Source organism: Vicia villosa, linkage group LG7, assembly GCF_029867415.1.
Source record: "Vicia villosa cultivar HV-30 ecotype Madison, WI linkage group LG7, Vvil1.0, whole genome shotgun sequence".
Taxonomy (NCBI): Eukaryota; Viridiplantae; Streptophyta; class Magnoliopsida; order Fabales; family Fabaceae; genus Vicia; species Vicia villosa.
This window is the reverse complement of record NC_081186.1, coordinates 102,389,224-102,401,972: the sequence shown is the minus strand read 5'-3', so window position 1 is coordinate 102,401,972 and position 12,749 is coordinate 102,389,224. Positions and strand designations below refer to the sequence as shown.

The 12,749-nt window shown below is 33.8% G+C and overlaps 1 protein-coding gene across 2 annotated transcripts; it reads right to left on the bottom strand.

The window, feature by feature from the left end:
• Positions 1–2,476: 2,476 nt before the first annotated feature.
• On the bottom strand, positions 2,477–10,143 carry LOC131616251 (TMV resistance protein N-like). 2 transcript variants are annotated; one of them, XM_058887527.1, is made up of 7 exons: positions 9,000–10,143; positions 7,590–8,673; positions 7,208–7,510; positions 5,414–7,004; positions 5,030–5,247; positions 3,729–3,815; positions 2,477–3,614 (listed from the first exon to the last, which is right to left on the bottom strand). In XM_058887527.1, the coding sequence occupies exons 1-7, from the start codon at positions 9,473–9,475 to the stop codon at positions 2,619–2,621; spliced, it is 4,755 nt and encodes a 1,584-aa protein (XP_058743510.1). In that variant the 5' UTR covers positions 9,476–10,143; the 3' UTR covers positions 2,477–2,618. The 2 variants fall into 2 exon arrangements, with proteins under 2 accessions (XP_058743510.1, XP_058743511.1); XM_058887528.1 differs by lacking the exon at positions 3,729–3,815.
• Between the last annotated feature and the right edge of the window lie 2,606 nt (positions 10,144–12,749).

Here is a 12,749-nt window from a genome sequence, read left to right as displayed (position 1 = left end):
ATTTGAGGAATAGAAATGATCCACTGTTGCTGAAGACTCAACTGAATGCTGCATTTCAAATTCAATTCGATTTTTTTGAAACTTTTTATTAAAAAAATGAGAAGAATAAATAGTGAGTAGCATAATTTTATTAAATTATATTTATTATTTTTTAAAAATAAAAGAATTAAAATTAGAAAAATGATTAAATATGTTTACGGTCTCGCTAAATATTGTGAATTTTGTTTTATTTCTTGAAAAATAGTCCTTCAAATATTTTTCATTCACACATTTGACACGTTAATTAGAACTAACCGAAAATGTTGTGGCAATCCTTATTAGACTAATTTATAATTTATTTTCTTTATTGGTTTCTAAAATTTTAAAATTTTATAAAAATGATTGGCAATCCTTATTTTTAAACAAGTAAAATAAGGACAATAATTTTTTGGTTTCAGCATGTGAAGATTACATTTTGCATCAAATATTTAAAAGTTTATCATACAATTAATTCATTTATTATTAAATTTTTGTTAAAACTTTTATCCGTATTAAAATTCTTTTTTTTAAGAAACAACTAAGATTTTATTTTTTTATATTGTTTCCGAGGTTCTTCTTCATTTTGGAGGTTAGTAAAAAGTCAACCTTTTTTTTGAAGGTCCATTTTATTTGTTCCATACCTTTAAAAAATCGGGACCGGCCCTAAACTTAAACACACTCTCCCTCTCAACTCTCACAATCAATGACCAATCTCACAATCGAAAATGACCATCTCCAAAACGCTTATATTGAGTTACAAGCTTGGAAACAAACCATTCTCTTTGAATCCATAGAAGAGCATCATTGAGTAGTTATAATAGTATTTTAGCCTACGAAAAAGTATGCATGGCTTGCGATAATCTACTTAAGGAATAAAAGTAAAAAAAATTCAAAATTTTTTTTGAAAAGTTTTAATAACTATCAAAAAGCGCAAGAGTGTTCAGAAGTTGTCATTGTATACTCTCGTGGGTCGGAAGGCGGCGGAGGAATTGATTAGACTGCGACTCTAATCAACTATGAGCTACCAAATTAGAAAAGAATTTTCCAGATCTAGAACTTAATCGATTAGAAAACATCTTAATTCATTATTGGGTGAGTTCGCTCCATCATCGACTAGACAGATGTCTTAATCGATTAGAGAGCGAATTTCCGCTAACTAACTAATTATTTAAGCTTCATAATCGAATACTCTTTACCTAAAATCTTTTTTAAGAATATTTTGAAAATAAATGAAACTTAGAAAAAGGTATGAATGTGTTTGCATTACTTTAATACTCGATTTAATACTTTGAGTGTTACTCACACTTAATATTACAAATTAATGATCCAAAACAAATAAAAGTAACTAAAGCACGTGATTACATGTGAGCTTGCATGCTATTCAATTTATTTGATGTTGGTTTTAACATTTGATTCTTTTGTGCCAAACATTAGAATCTTTTCACTTTTGGATTTATTTCAATCATTTTCTTTACTTGATGATGCTTATGATCATTTTTCTGTATTCCCTTTGTCATCATCAAAATTTATTATTCTTGTTAAGCACATAGATTTACAAACAATTTTTTCTAAGGATATTTATGACAAAATTGTAAATCAATATAATCTTGAATTTTAATAGATGGGTGTCAAAACAACTTTCTTACATGGAGACTTTGAAGAGACAATCTACATCAAAAAACTTGAAAGTTTTGTTGAAGAAATTTTTGTATGGATTGAAATAAATTTCAAAGTAACTTTGTCGGTTTGATGAATTTTTTCTTAAACATGATTTCGTAACAAGTAATTATGATAGTTCTGTATACATATTGAAGAGGAATGAGAAGGTCATTATCTACCCCTCTTATGTATGTTGATAATATTTTTATAGCAAGTTCTAGCAAGATAGAAATCGGTAAGCTCAAATAGATCTTGACTGGTGAATTTGAGATGAAAGATCTAGGTGAAGCTAAAATAATCGTTTGTATTGTATGAATATCATAAGATGCCGCAGGAAGAGTGAATTGTTTTTATCTCAATCTAGTTATCTCCGTTTCATAAAAAATGTACTATTTAGATAATGTGTAGTTCTTAAAGAAAATAATTAAATGTGTTGATTTTAATTATAAAAATTAATATCATTTACTAAAATATCCTTATTAATTATAGTTAATAGAATAGTTAAATAAAGTAAAAGTTAATAAATAAGGGTATGGTATTATAAAAAGACAATTATTTTGAGACAAATAAAAAATACAACTGCCATACTTTTTATGAGACGGGAGAATATTTAAAAAAGTGGTGGAGCGGTTTAGAGTGCATGATACTAAATGTATAATAATGTTTAACAAAATAAAACTTATTCAATTACATGCATGCACTAGAGAGTAAAAGAAATAGTTTGGACAAAATATCTAAGATTCCTAGAGTAGAAACCGCATCGGAATGTTTGTATAAAACAACACAACCACTAGGCAAATTGAAATAACATGTCATTTATCCATTGCCAGAATCATTGATACATATCCTTACCAAACATATATTTTTGGAATTGTTCTTGCAATTTATTCTTTATAAATTATTCAAAGAGATAGGAAATAAGAAGCATAATAATGTGAATTCTAAAAAGGAGGTAATAGTCTCATTATGGCATAATGTTCTTCAAGCTTCTCATAATCTGAATCCAACTCCTGCTTCTTCTTTTTGACATTATCAATCATCTCCCGGGTTTGTATGGTTTTAGAGGCCACATTTTTCGCTTCATCGAAAATTTCACTTCTCTTCTCTTTACATTTCAGCCAGGCATTCTCTAACTGCAACTTCTCTTGTTGAACCTTAAGTGCTTTTTCCTCCAGCAAAACAATCTGTGCTCTAATATCTTCAATTTCAACATCCAAGGCCTTAATCTTATCCTCACCTGCAATGATGGACTCTTCGAACTTCCTTATCTTGATTTTAGATGCTTGAAGCTTCGATATTGAATCTTTATGGTCCGCATTAAGTTGTTGAAGTGTAACATTGCTCCGTTTTCCTTCATCAATATTGACTTTGGCCTCATTAAAGATTGTGGTGAAATCAGTAATACCAGAACTTTGTTTCTCAGAAAGCTCATTAGCTCTAAAATTGAGTTTAACTAATAAAGCTTTCACCTCTTCTTCAAGGGTCACATCATTGGACAAATTTTTCAACAAGTTCCTCGAAAAAGCCAATTGCCTTAATTCATCAAGCAGCGTCTCAATTGACTCTTTCCTAGTTTCAGTAACTTCTGCTTGTGTTGTAGAGTGAGAAGCCTGTGAAGAACGACCAAATTCATCCGATAAGAGTTTCTCCAAGATTGCCAGAGGGTCTTCTTCAAGGACTCTCTTATATTCAGAATAATCGACAGGAGAACATTCCAAAGTACTGCATTTCTTTAATTTTGAAGAGTCCTCTTCAATTCTTCTTACTGGACCCTTTGAAGAAGAAGCCTTACATGAAGAACTCTGAGCGGCCATCAAGGAGTTTGGATTTAATTTGTTGGGAGGATCTTGTAGTTGTAACAAATTAGTAAAAGAATCAGTTGGAATATATAGATTCTTCACTAATGAAGGTGGTGATTGTTGCAGATTCTTATTTTCCTGATAAAAACAATAGACAAGTATAAGAACAAAGTTGTTTGCAATAAGAATGAACAATAAGAATGAAGGTTGTTTCATATCATTAAGGAAATAATAAAAAATAATTGAAAAAACCTCATCTGTCTTCAACTTGTTCCTTAAATTTAATCGTGTTGGAGATATAGAAGGGTGAGATTCATCATCAGTGGAAGATTTGTCTCTCTGTTGAAAGAAAAGGAAAATAAATAACAAGGCTAAAAGGTTATATCTGTTTTTTCTTTTATTACTATGAAAAAATATTTTTGTCGATTTTTTTTGTCTTAACCCTCTAACTGACAGGAAAAAGAGACCATAATAGCTTGGAGTTTGACTCCGAGGCCACTTAACATCTTTGGTGTAGCTCCTTGTAACTGATTTTTCCAATACAATACTTGTTTCAGGTACATACTATAAATAAGCTTTTATAACCTCTTTTCAACTTGAATCATATAATCAATGTAGGATCTCAATAATTAAGTTATGATTCTATCTCTATCTCTATTTAAGAGAAATTCTTGCACAAAGATATACAATTGAGAACTATTATTATTCTATCGTTTCTTTCAACTTTGTATCAGAGCAGATCTCTATAGCCTGCGTCTCTGATTCATTATGGACTATGGTGATTGTCATGCAATCCAAATCACCTCTTTTTGACTCAATAGGTCGAACTAGTTTTGGTGGTCTCAATTTATCCATGTACACCCGAGAAACTCTCCGGTTCTAGAGCACCTATATCTATTTCTATAGAACATGAGGTGTTAGGCTACGGCTCTGTTGTTTTTGGCCACGTTTACCATCGTTGGCTAAAGTGGGTTTTGTTGTAATATATTACCAACCTTTTGATAGAACATGAACTAGGAACTTATCAAGAAACTACAATATCACAGTAGGGAAATGGCTTCTGTGAAAGTATGGATTTTTATAGATTTTACTGAAAACACTTAATAAATTTTTGAGGAATCTGAAACCTCCCAAAATACAATTCTAATTCATCAATAATTCTTTATTTTCAATCCATTCTCTTCAAAAACGGTGCCTATAACATTGTACCAAACACTTTTATGAACCGTGCCCATAACATCTACCTAAATTTTATCCTTAATTCTAATCTTCAAATATGGATACTATATATATTAAAAACCGAACATAAAAAATAATCATCAAAGTCATAAAAAATGTTTAAAAAAATTCTAAATTTGAGAGGACAAAGTATATTTGTGAGAAAGTACATATAAAATTAGAACCATAAAACTTGTCTATTTCCTGGACTATATATATGATGAGCTTTCATTTTCCCTTGCTTAAAATCGTTACTGTGACACTATTCAAAAAGATTAAGAGGATTATTGTGATATAATTAGCAGGGATAAAGAGGTCAAAGGTGTAAGTAATACCTTAATTACTTTAATGATAGACAATTCTATATCAGAACTTCCTTCGTTAGAATCTTCCTCCTTCTCGAATTGTTTTTGTTTGTTGGAAGAAGTTTCAGTTTCCTCTCCAGACTTCAAAGAAGTACTATTATGAGGAATCTCATATTTCATCATTTCTTTGGAATTATCATCATCTTCCAAATTTTCTTTCTCTTGAGGATTGTAATGTGCCTGAGCATCTTTAGAGACAATAGAAAAAGAAATGGTGAGTTTGACAGAGAAAAAGTTGACTATCTAACAAAAGGAAAACAAAAGGACTAAATAACGGATTATTGGATTGTAAAAGAAAACAATGAAAGAAAGATAACACATAACATTTGTGAAAGAATTTGAAAAGTTTCATACCAATTAAACAGTCATATGAATGGTAACAATTTTCATTCAAGTCCAACTCTTGGTTCTGTATGCCTGTGCCTTCCTTGTCGTCACATATTTCATTTGATTCAATGTCAACGTCTTCTCCCTCATTATAGCATTCAACTGATCTCTCAAATTCAATTTCCTGATACAGCTCTAATTCTAAGCCCTTGTCTAAATTCCCTGTGCCTAAAACCCTCCTACTTTCTGAGTAGTAAATTGGACAAACACCGCACTCTTTGATACTTAAAAGGCCACCAAGCTCTCTGCCGCTACTTGTACAAGTTGTAATGCGGAATTTAAAAGTAACCTTTTGTTCATCCCTTCCGAGTATGCTGTCAGAATGGTATGGATCATACCATACAAAAACATGATCCATGTTCAAATTTGAAACCGGTTTATGATTCCAGCTAGACTTAAATCCCACCTCCCTCCTTCCATCTTCCGAATAGCATTGACATAGGATTCCGACAAAGTATCCATGTTGTTGTGTTATCTTAGATGGAGTAACAACAACTGCAAAAATGAAGCCCACCGAGTTGGAAATGTTGATAGTTACGGAGGAATATTTGATTGATCGGCATTTGAACTGACTTGGAACTCTGTGCCCTGGCAGACAAACCCCGGCGCTGTTATAATTGTAGCTGTGGGTTTGGTATCTGTACTTTCTCACTAATACATTGTGAAAGGCAGCACTTTTCATTGTGAACATGGCATCTTCTGTAATGCGGACAAGGGAGGGTCCATCCAATTCCATCTTAATACTATTCTGAAACGAAATGTATTTTTTCTGTCCAATCATGTTTACTGAAAAAGTCTTCAAAGTGGATACTGTCATTAACGAGGTGCAGTTGTCGGCTTGAAACTCTTTGATGCTTGAAGGAAGTTCTGGCAGACATCGAAGCTTACTGCAATTGTCTAAAGACTGAACTTCTAGCTCTGAGAGGTACATGATGCTAGCAGGCAACCCCTCCAAACTGCTTCCATCTAGTCTCAATTCATGCAATGATGACAAGGAACTAATGTTTGCAGGTAGTTCAAACAAGTTACAACAGTCTTTCAAGTGTAATAATGTTAATGAGCTCAGACCATCAAAAAGGGCTTTTAACTTTGATTTAGTTACTACACTACACTTAGAAACCCGAAGTTCAGTAAGTGATTTCAAGCGAGACAATTCAATCGGTAGATTTGTTAGATTTAAACCTTCTAGGTTCAACGAATAAAGCTTGTTCATACCACCGATTGATGGGTGCAATATTTCGATTCCTGTATTGCTTAAATCCAACCTTCTTATTTGATCTGAAGACAGCGAAAACTCCTTCAGACTTGAGCAACCTTTGACACTGAAATTTGCTAGAGATGTTAAATGCTTCTCACCCATAAGACTTTGCAATTTTGTGCACCTATCCAGTAGCAGAGTATCAAGAGTATCCTTAGAAAAAGAAGAAGCCTGAACTTCACATAAATTTTCACAGCCGGAAAGGCGCAACTGTTTTAATTTTAATGCCCCCGACAAATCAGGGAGGTCGATCAACTGTTTGCATTCACTTAGGTCGACTGCCTCTAAATTCACAAGTTCCTGTAATAATTCAAAAGGAAACTTCAAATTTTATTTAAATTGGCCTTCAAACATCCATTCATTTTCACACCTTGCAAAAGTAAAGAAAACTGCATGGGAGGACTAAAATTATTAAATCATTTCTCTCATTTTCATTTGCATAAAAAACGAATAAAGAGCCCCCACAATCTAAATGAATTAGTGTAAGTGCACAGCACACACACCTGCATCCCAGACCAAAGATGTTCAATGTTGCTGTTTGGCAAACAAATGTGAATCAACTGCTCAGCACGGAAAGGTTGTGGGAGAGACTTCAAGGGATACCCGCTCCACTCAAGGTATGTCAATTTGTCAAAAAACGGCATAATATTTTTAGGAAGATGCACCGTGCCCAATTTCTTTTTACCCGAGGGGACGTGGAATTTAAGAAATCTTAATTTAGTCATCAAGTTGAATGTGTCAGCTTGAACATTTAAATCAAGTTTTTGAGACAAATCAAATATTATTCCTTCAACTGCATCACTCCCCTGACAAATTGAAAGAAGTTAATTATCACAGCAAATCAACTATAGTTTTTTTAAAGAAAATTTAACACTCCATATATACCTTGTTTTTTCCAAGTACATCACAAATATCTTTAGCATCCCTCAGTCGGCTGCGCTTTCCTGGGTCTTTATTATGTTCTTGCCGAACTATATCAAAGGCCATCTTTTGCAGTAAGCCATGAATCTGTATCCTATTGCTGTTTGAAATGGATATAAGAGCTTTATCCTCTAGGATTTCAACTCCACTAGTTGCATTGAAACCAAAGGCATTTAGTATCCTTGTGACGAAGTCTTTGTCTTCATCTTTGAAAAAGAATGCAATGTCTAGAAACATTTCCTTCTCTCGCCATGATAATCCATTGTAGCTTAGCTTTAGCACTTTTTGAATATCAGGGAAGGCTTCTCCTTTGATCTCATAATCATTCAACTCAGCTTCCCAAAATTTTGGTTTTTTGGAATCAAAATGTAAACCCAAAACTTTTAAAGCTAACGGAACACCTCCTGCATATCGAACCGCCCTTTCCGAGATATCCTCGTAACCCTCTCTAGGATGGCTTTGCTTGAAGGCTCCTAAGCTAAAAAGCTTTAGAGAGTCTTTAAGCTTCCATGGTGTGACCTCATATATCTTGTCAACTCTTCCACTAAGCATATGTCTGTCTCTCGTTGTGATAATGAGTCTACTCTTAGGTCCAAGGTCATCAAGTATTCCACACAAATCATCTAGTTGTGTAGCATTATCGACATCATCAAGTACAATTAAACTTTTATTACCACTGAGCCTCCTCTTGATGAATGTATGCTGTCCATGAACATCAGACGCAGTAATCTCTCGCTTCAGTAGCTTACTAAGAAGCTTATTACGAACATACGTTTGTCCAAACTTTTCTGATTCTTCGCTAACCTTTTCCAAGAAACATACATTATCATAATGGGCAAAGTTCTTGGCAAACATCTGTATGGCTATGGTTGTCTTTCCTATTCCACTCATGCCCCAAATTCCGATTCTTGGTGTTGTTTTCAGTAATAATTTAATATGTTCATTGTTTTCGTCAACATTAACAAGGTTTTTCAGTTCATTAGGATACATGAGGGACAACTTCTGCAAAACATCCTCCACAACATTGTCTATGACTTGAGAATAATCCCTAGAAGAAAAAATAACAAAAAAAGAAATAAACAAATTAAACTCAAAGGGAAATTTCAATTTGGTAAGTTTCTAAGACGCTATAAGAACATGATTAACCCGTCAACGGGATCACTTTTGTTGGTGAACTGATCATGATTGGATTGGACCTTGACAAGTAGACTAGCCCCACATATTTAGAAAGATTGTTATATATACAAATCTATATCCAGAATCATCATATGTTCATCACAAATTCAACATAAAATATAACTACACTCAGTTTGAAAAGTTTATACAACATAAGAATGAATATATGAACTTAGAGGAATTAAATTGAACACTTACCTATATTTACGAGAGTCCCATCCAGATATATTGGCGGCTAAAGTGAGAGCAGCTTTCCACTCAGACACTTTGTTTAGATTGGATTTCCTGTTCTTGACGAATTCTCTCTGGTATTTTGCGAATGCTATCTGATAACTCTCTTTCTGATAACGTACATGTGATGGATCTACGTCACAGAACACAGGTATAACTACCTGTCCATGAAGTTCTCTGCACTGAAGTATGTGGAGGAGTTCATCCAAGCACCACTTTGAGGTTGCATAGTTTTCTGAGAAAACTACAATAGACAGATGTGAGTCATGGATTGCTTTGGCAAGAGCAGGTCCAACCTCATGTCCCTTTATGAGATTATAATCAATGTATGTTTCGATGTTTCTATTGGTAAGAGCTTGATGAAGCTGCGCAGTGAAGTTTGTCCTTGTGTCCTCTCCCCTAAAGCTAATGAATACATCATACTTTTTGTGAGAGGTAGACATATTTCAGATATAGCATTTGCAATTAGTTATCACCACTTTTTCTTTCTTTTAGCTTCTCTTTGGTATAAACCAAGAAAGGGAAGATAAGAGAGTGGAGGGGTTTATACAGATAATAACAGAATAAGAACAAAAACAAAAACAGAAACAGAAAAGGAGTCTGGTAGCATATTCAGGGCCACTTAGTGTTGACCTGAGTGCTTAGATCTGTCACAAAAAAACTTACTTGACATAAATAAAACAGTGACAGAGAAATACAAACATGAGGATGGGTCCCACAAGTTTTTTTAGTCTCTAGAAAAGTGCTACGAAAGGTCCACAAAAGAGACTGATTTGTATATTGCCCCTTAGTCAACTAGCATGCATCTTTTACCAATAAACGTGACAAGTTGGGGTTGTTGGGGTGGGTTAAATAATAATAGTTACATTAAATACATTAAATATAAAACTAATAGGAGTTTAGTCAAAGAAATTGAAGATATCCAAGATTAAAAAAAAAGGAAGACAAGTGGAAAATATCTGTGTTTGTCCCCTCACCAAAACATCTCACTTTGACCAAACGGGCTGTAAATGAAAATTCCAAAAATAAATAGTTATTTTTAAAATATATTTCACATTAATATGCTTTCCGGTAGGACTGGCCGCAAGCTTCTTCCCTTTGCAACAGTGTCGCCGCTTCATACGACACCCTATTCGTCGTTCGCACGCCACTTCTGTCTCGGAAGTAAGAACAACAATAGAATATAAAAATTAGTTAATAATTAAAGTTAGTTATTTGGTAATTAGTTAGTTAGCTAAAGTTTGCTACAAGTTGGTTAGATTGATCGATTAGTTGGAGTTTGCTATAAGTTGGTTATTTAATTAGTAATGTCTTACATGCTCTATATATATATATATATATATATATATATATATATATATATATATATATATATATATATATATATATATATATATATATATATATATATATATAGAGCATCTCATGTAATCGTTTAGTATCTTTTTCATTCTAATTCGGCATAAATTCTAAGGAATTTTCCTTTGTATCAAGTTCTCAAGCTTACTTCTCATACGAAATTGATCTTCATTTTTTTTTATCTTATTCTTCATAATATGGTATCAAGAGCCTATCGATCGCCATGGGGTGAAGATGAATCTTTTGTTAAAGAGTTGAATATCATTAAGAGTTATATTATAATATTATATTACTAGGGTTTAGTATTATAAATCAACATGCAATGAATTTTGAACAATTTTTACAAACTTCAACATTTAGTCAAAACAATCAAGCATCAAATTAAACTTCAATGTAAGTAAAAGAGAATTTCAACAATTCACGCGGGAAAAAAGTATAGAAAAATGTACCATTGATTGAAGTAAAGAAAATTTCAACAATCCTTTGTTGTCACTGTGAAGCTCGGTAACACTAGAAGCGATCATTCTACTCCTGCTTCACCGCATGGTTAAATCGAAGCAAAATCAGTACCGGTACCGATTGGGAAAATGTAATTGAATCCCTAACAACGGAAAAAAAAATTGGTACCTTAGAATCCAAAAAACGAAGATCGAATTTAAAGGGAAGAAAGGAAGAACAAGGCGGTGGCGGGAGATTTAGGGTTCCGTTTGGAGAAAGCATTGCTGGTAACGGAAATGGATGCTTTGAACAATTTGCGAACTTCGGCATTGGAGTAACGATTTGAGAAATAGAAATGATGCACTGTTGTTGAAGACTGAACTGAAGTGAAAGCATAAACGATGAGTGAATTTAGTTAATTAATTAATTCCTTAAACAGTTATATGATTCACTGTAGTTAGACCACCTCCAGCGGTGGTTCCTCATGAGAGTTTGTCAGCATGGCAATGATTTGGGGTCCACTTTTTCTTTGCTTTGGAGCTCCACCTGGCCATCAGTGTATAAACAAGCAACGGTTCTTCAAGTAAATAAAGTAAAATTGAATTATGCTTTAGAGCATGGCAATGAATAAAATATTAATAAATAAAGTAAAATTGTGGGACCCAATATGGGTTCTTCAGAGTTGCACCATTAGAGATAAAAATTAGTTGAGTTGCTTCAAACTGACGTGGCTTAATAGGTCCCACAAGGAACCCAAAAATAGGTTCACGGTTGGAGATGCTCTTAGAATAGTGAAGGTCCCTTTAAACGTATACTCGCGCATTAGCAATATCAACCTATAAAAAGTATTAGCTAAAAGAGAATAGCACTCCAACACATGTTCCTCCTCCTAAATGAATAGTATGTTCAACTTGCCCCATCAACCTCTCATCCTAACTTAAACACTTCATCCAAAGCACATTTTTATCTACAAAAGATCAAAAAGTTTTCTAAATCTATTACAAATAAGGTATGCATCATGGGATTCCTAGAGATGTGTCATAGAGCTTTGCATAAAGTATCTCACCCTACGAACCTCATGCTTGACGGATTATGATGGGTCATCATGAGTGAAAGCATTTATATTGGGTTAATGAATCACCTAAACAAGTAAGAGAGACATCATATATTCACCCAAAACCTTAAGGTATAGAGTATATGGGTGCTCTCACTTATAAATTGTTCAACCTTCAATTGTTCAAGTAATGTGGGACTTACAACTCACATTTGTATCTCAACAATCTTCCCATCAAGTGTGAGTTCATCCATTGTACTCCTCTTCAAGCATAATTTATTTCACCTATAGAAATTTGTATTGTCGTTGACATCATTACCATATCAGAGGCACTTCAACGAGACACGTCGCTTGACCACCACAATATCATGAAGACTTTTGATACAATGGGTTGGTCCCTTACTAGAACCATCAACTTCGATATCACTGATGGGTCACCGTGAGGGAAAACATTCACATTGGGTCAAAGACCCACCCAAACAAGGGAGAGAGACAACACATATTCACCCAAAACCTTAAGTCATTGGATATATGGGTCATTTCACTTATAAAGTGTCCAACCTTCACTTTTCTAAATAATACGAGACTTACAACTCACACGTGTATCTCAAAAGACTGTGTACATCTCGGGTCTTACAGAGATAAAACCATGACCTTTGCCTACATCTCACCCCTAAAAGACTCATGCTTGGAGGATTATGTAGATTTCGAGTTTCCTATATCCTAAACATTTACTATGAGTTAGATCCGACCCTTTTATTATAGGGTCAAACTATGTAGATGTGGATGTAACACAAGCCCTCCCGAATAAGAGGAGAGAAGTACGAGGCACAAGCCCGTCGGGTTGCACAAAACGGTATTGGCAT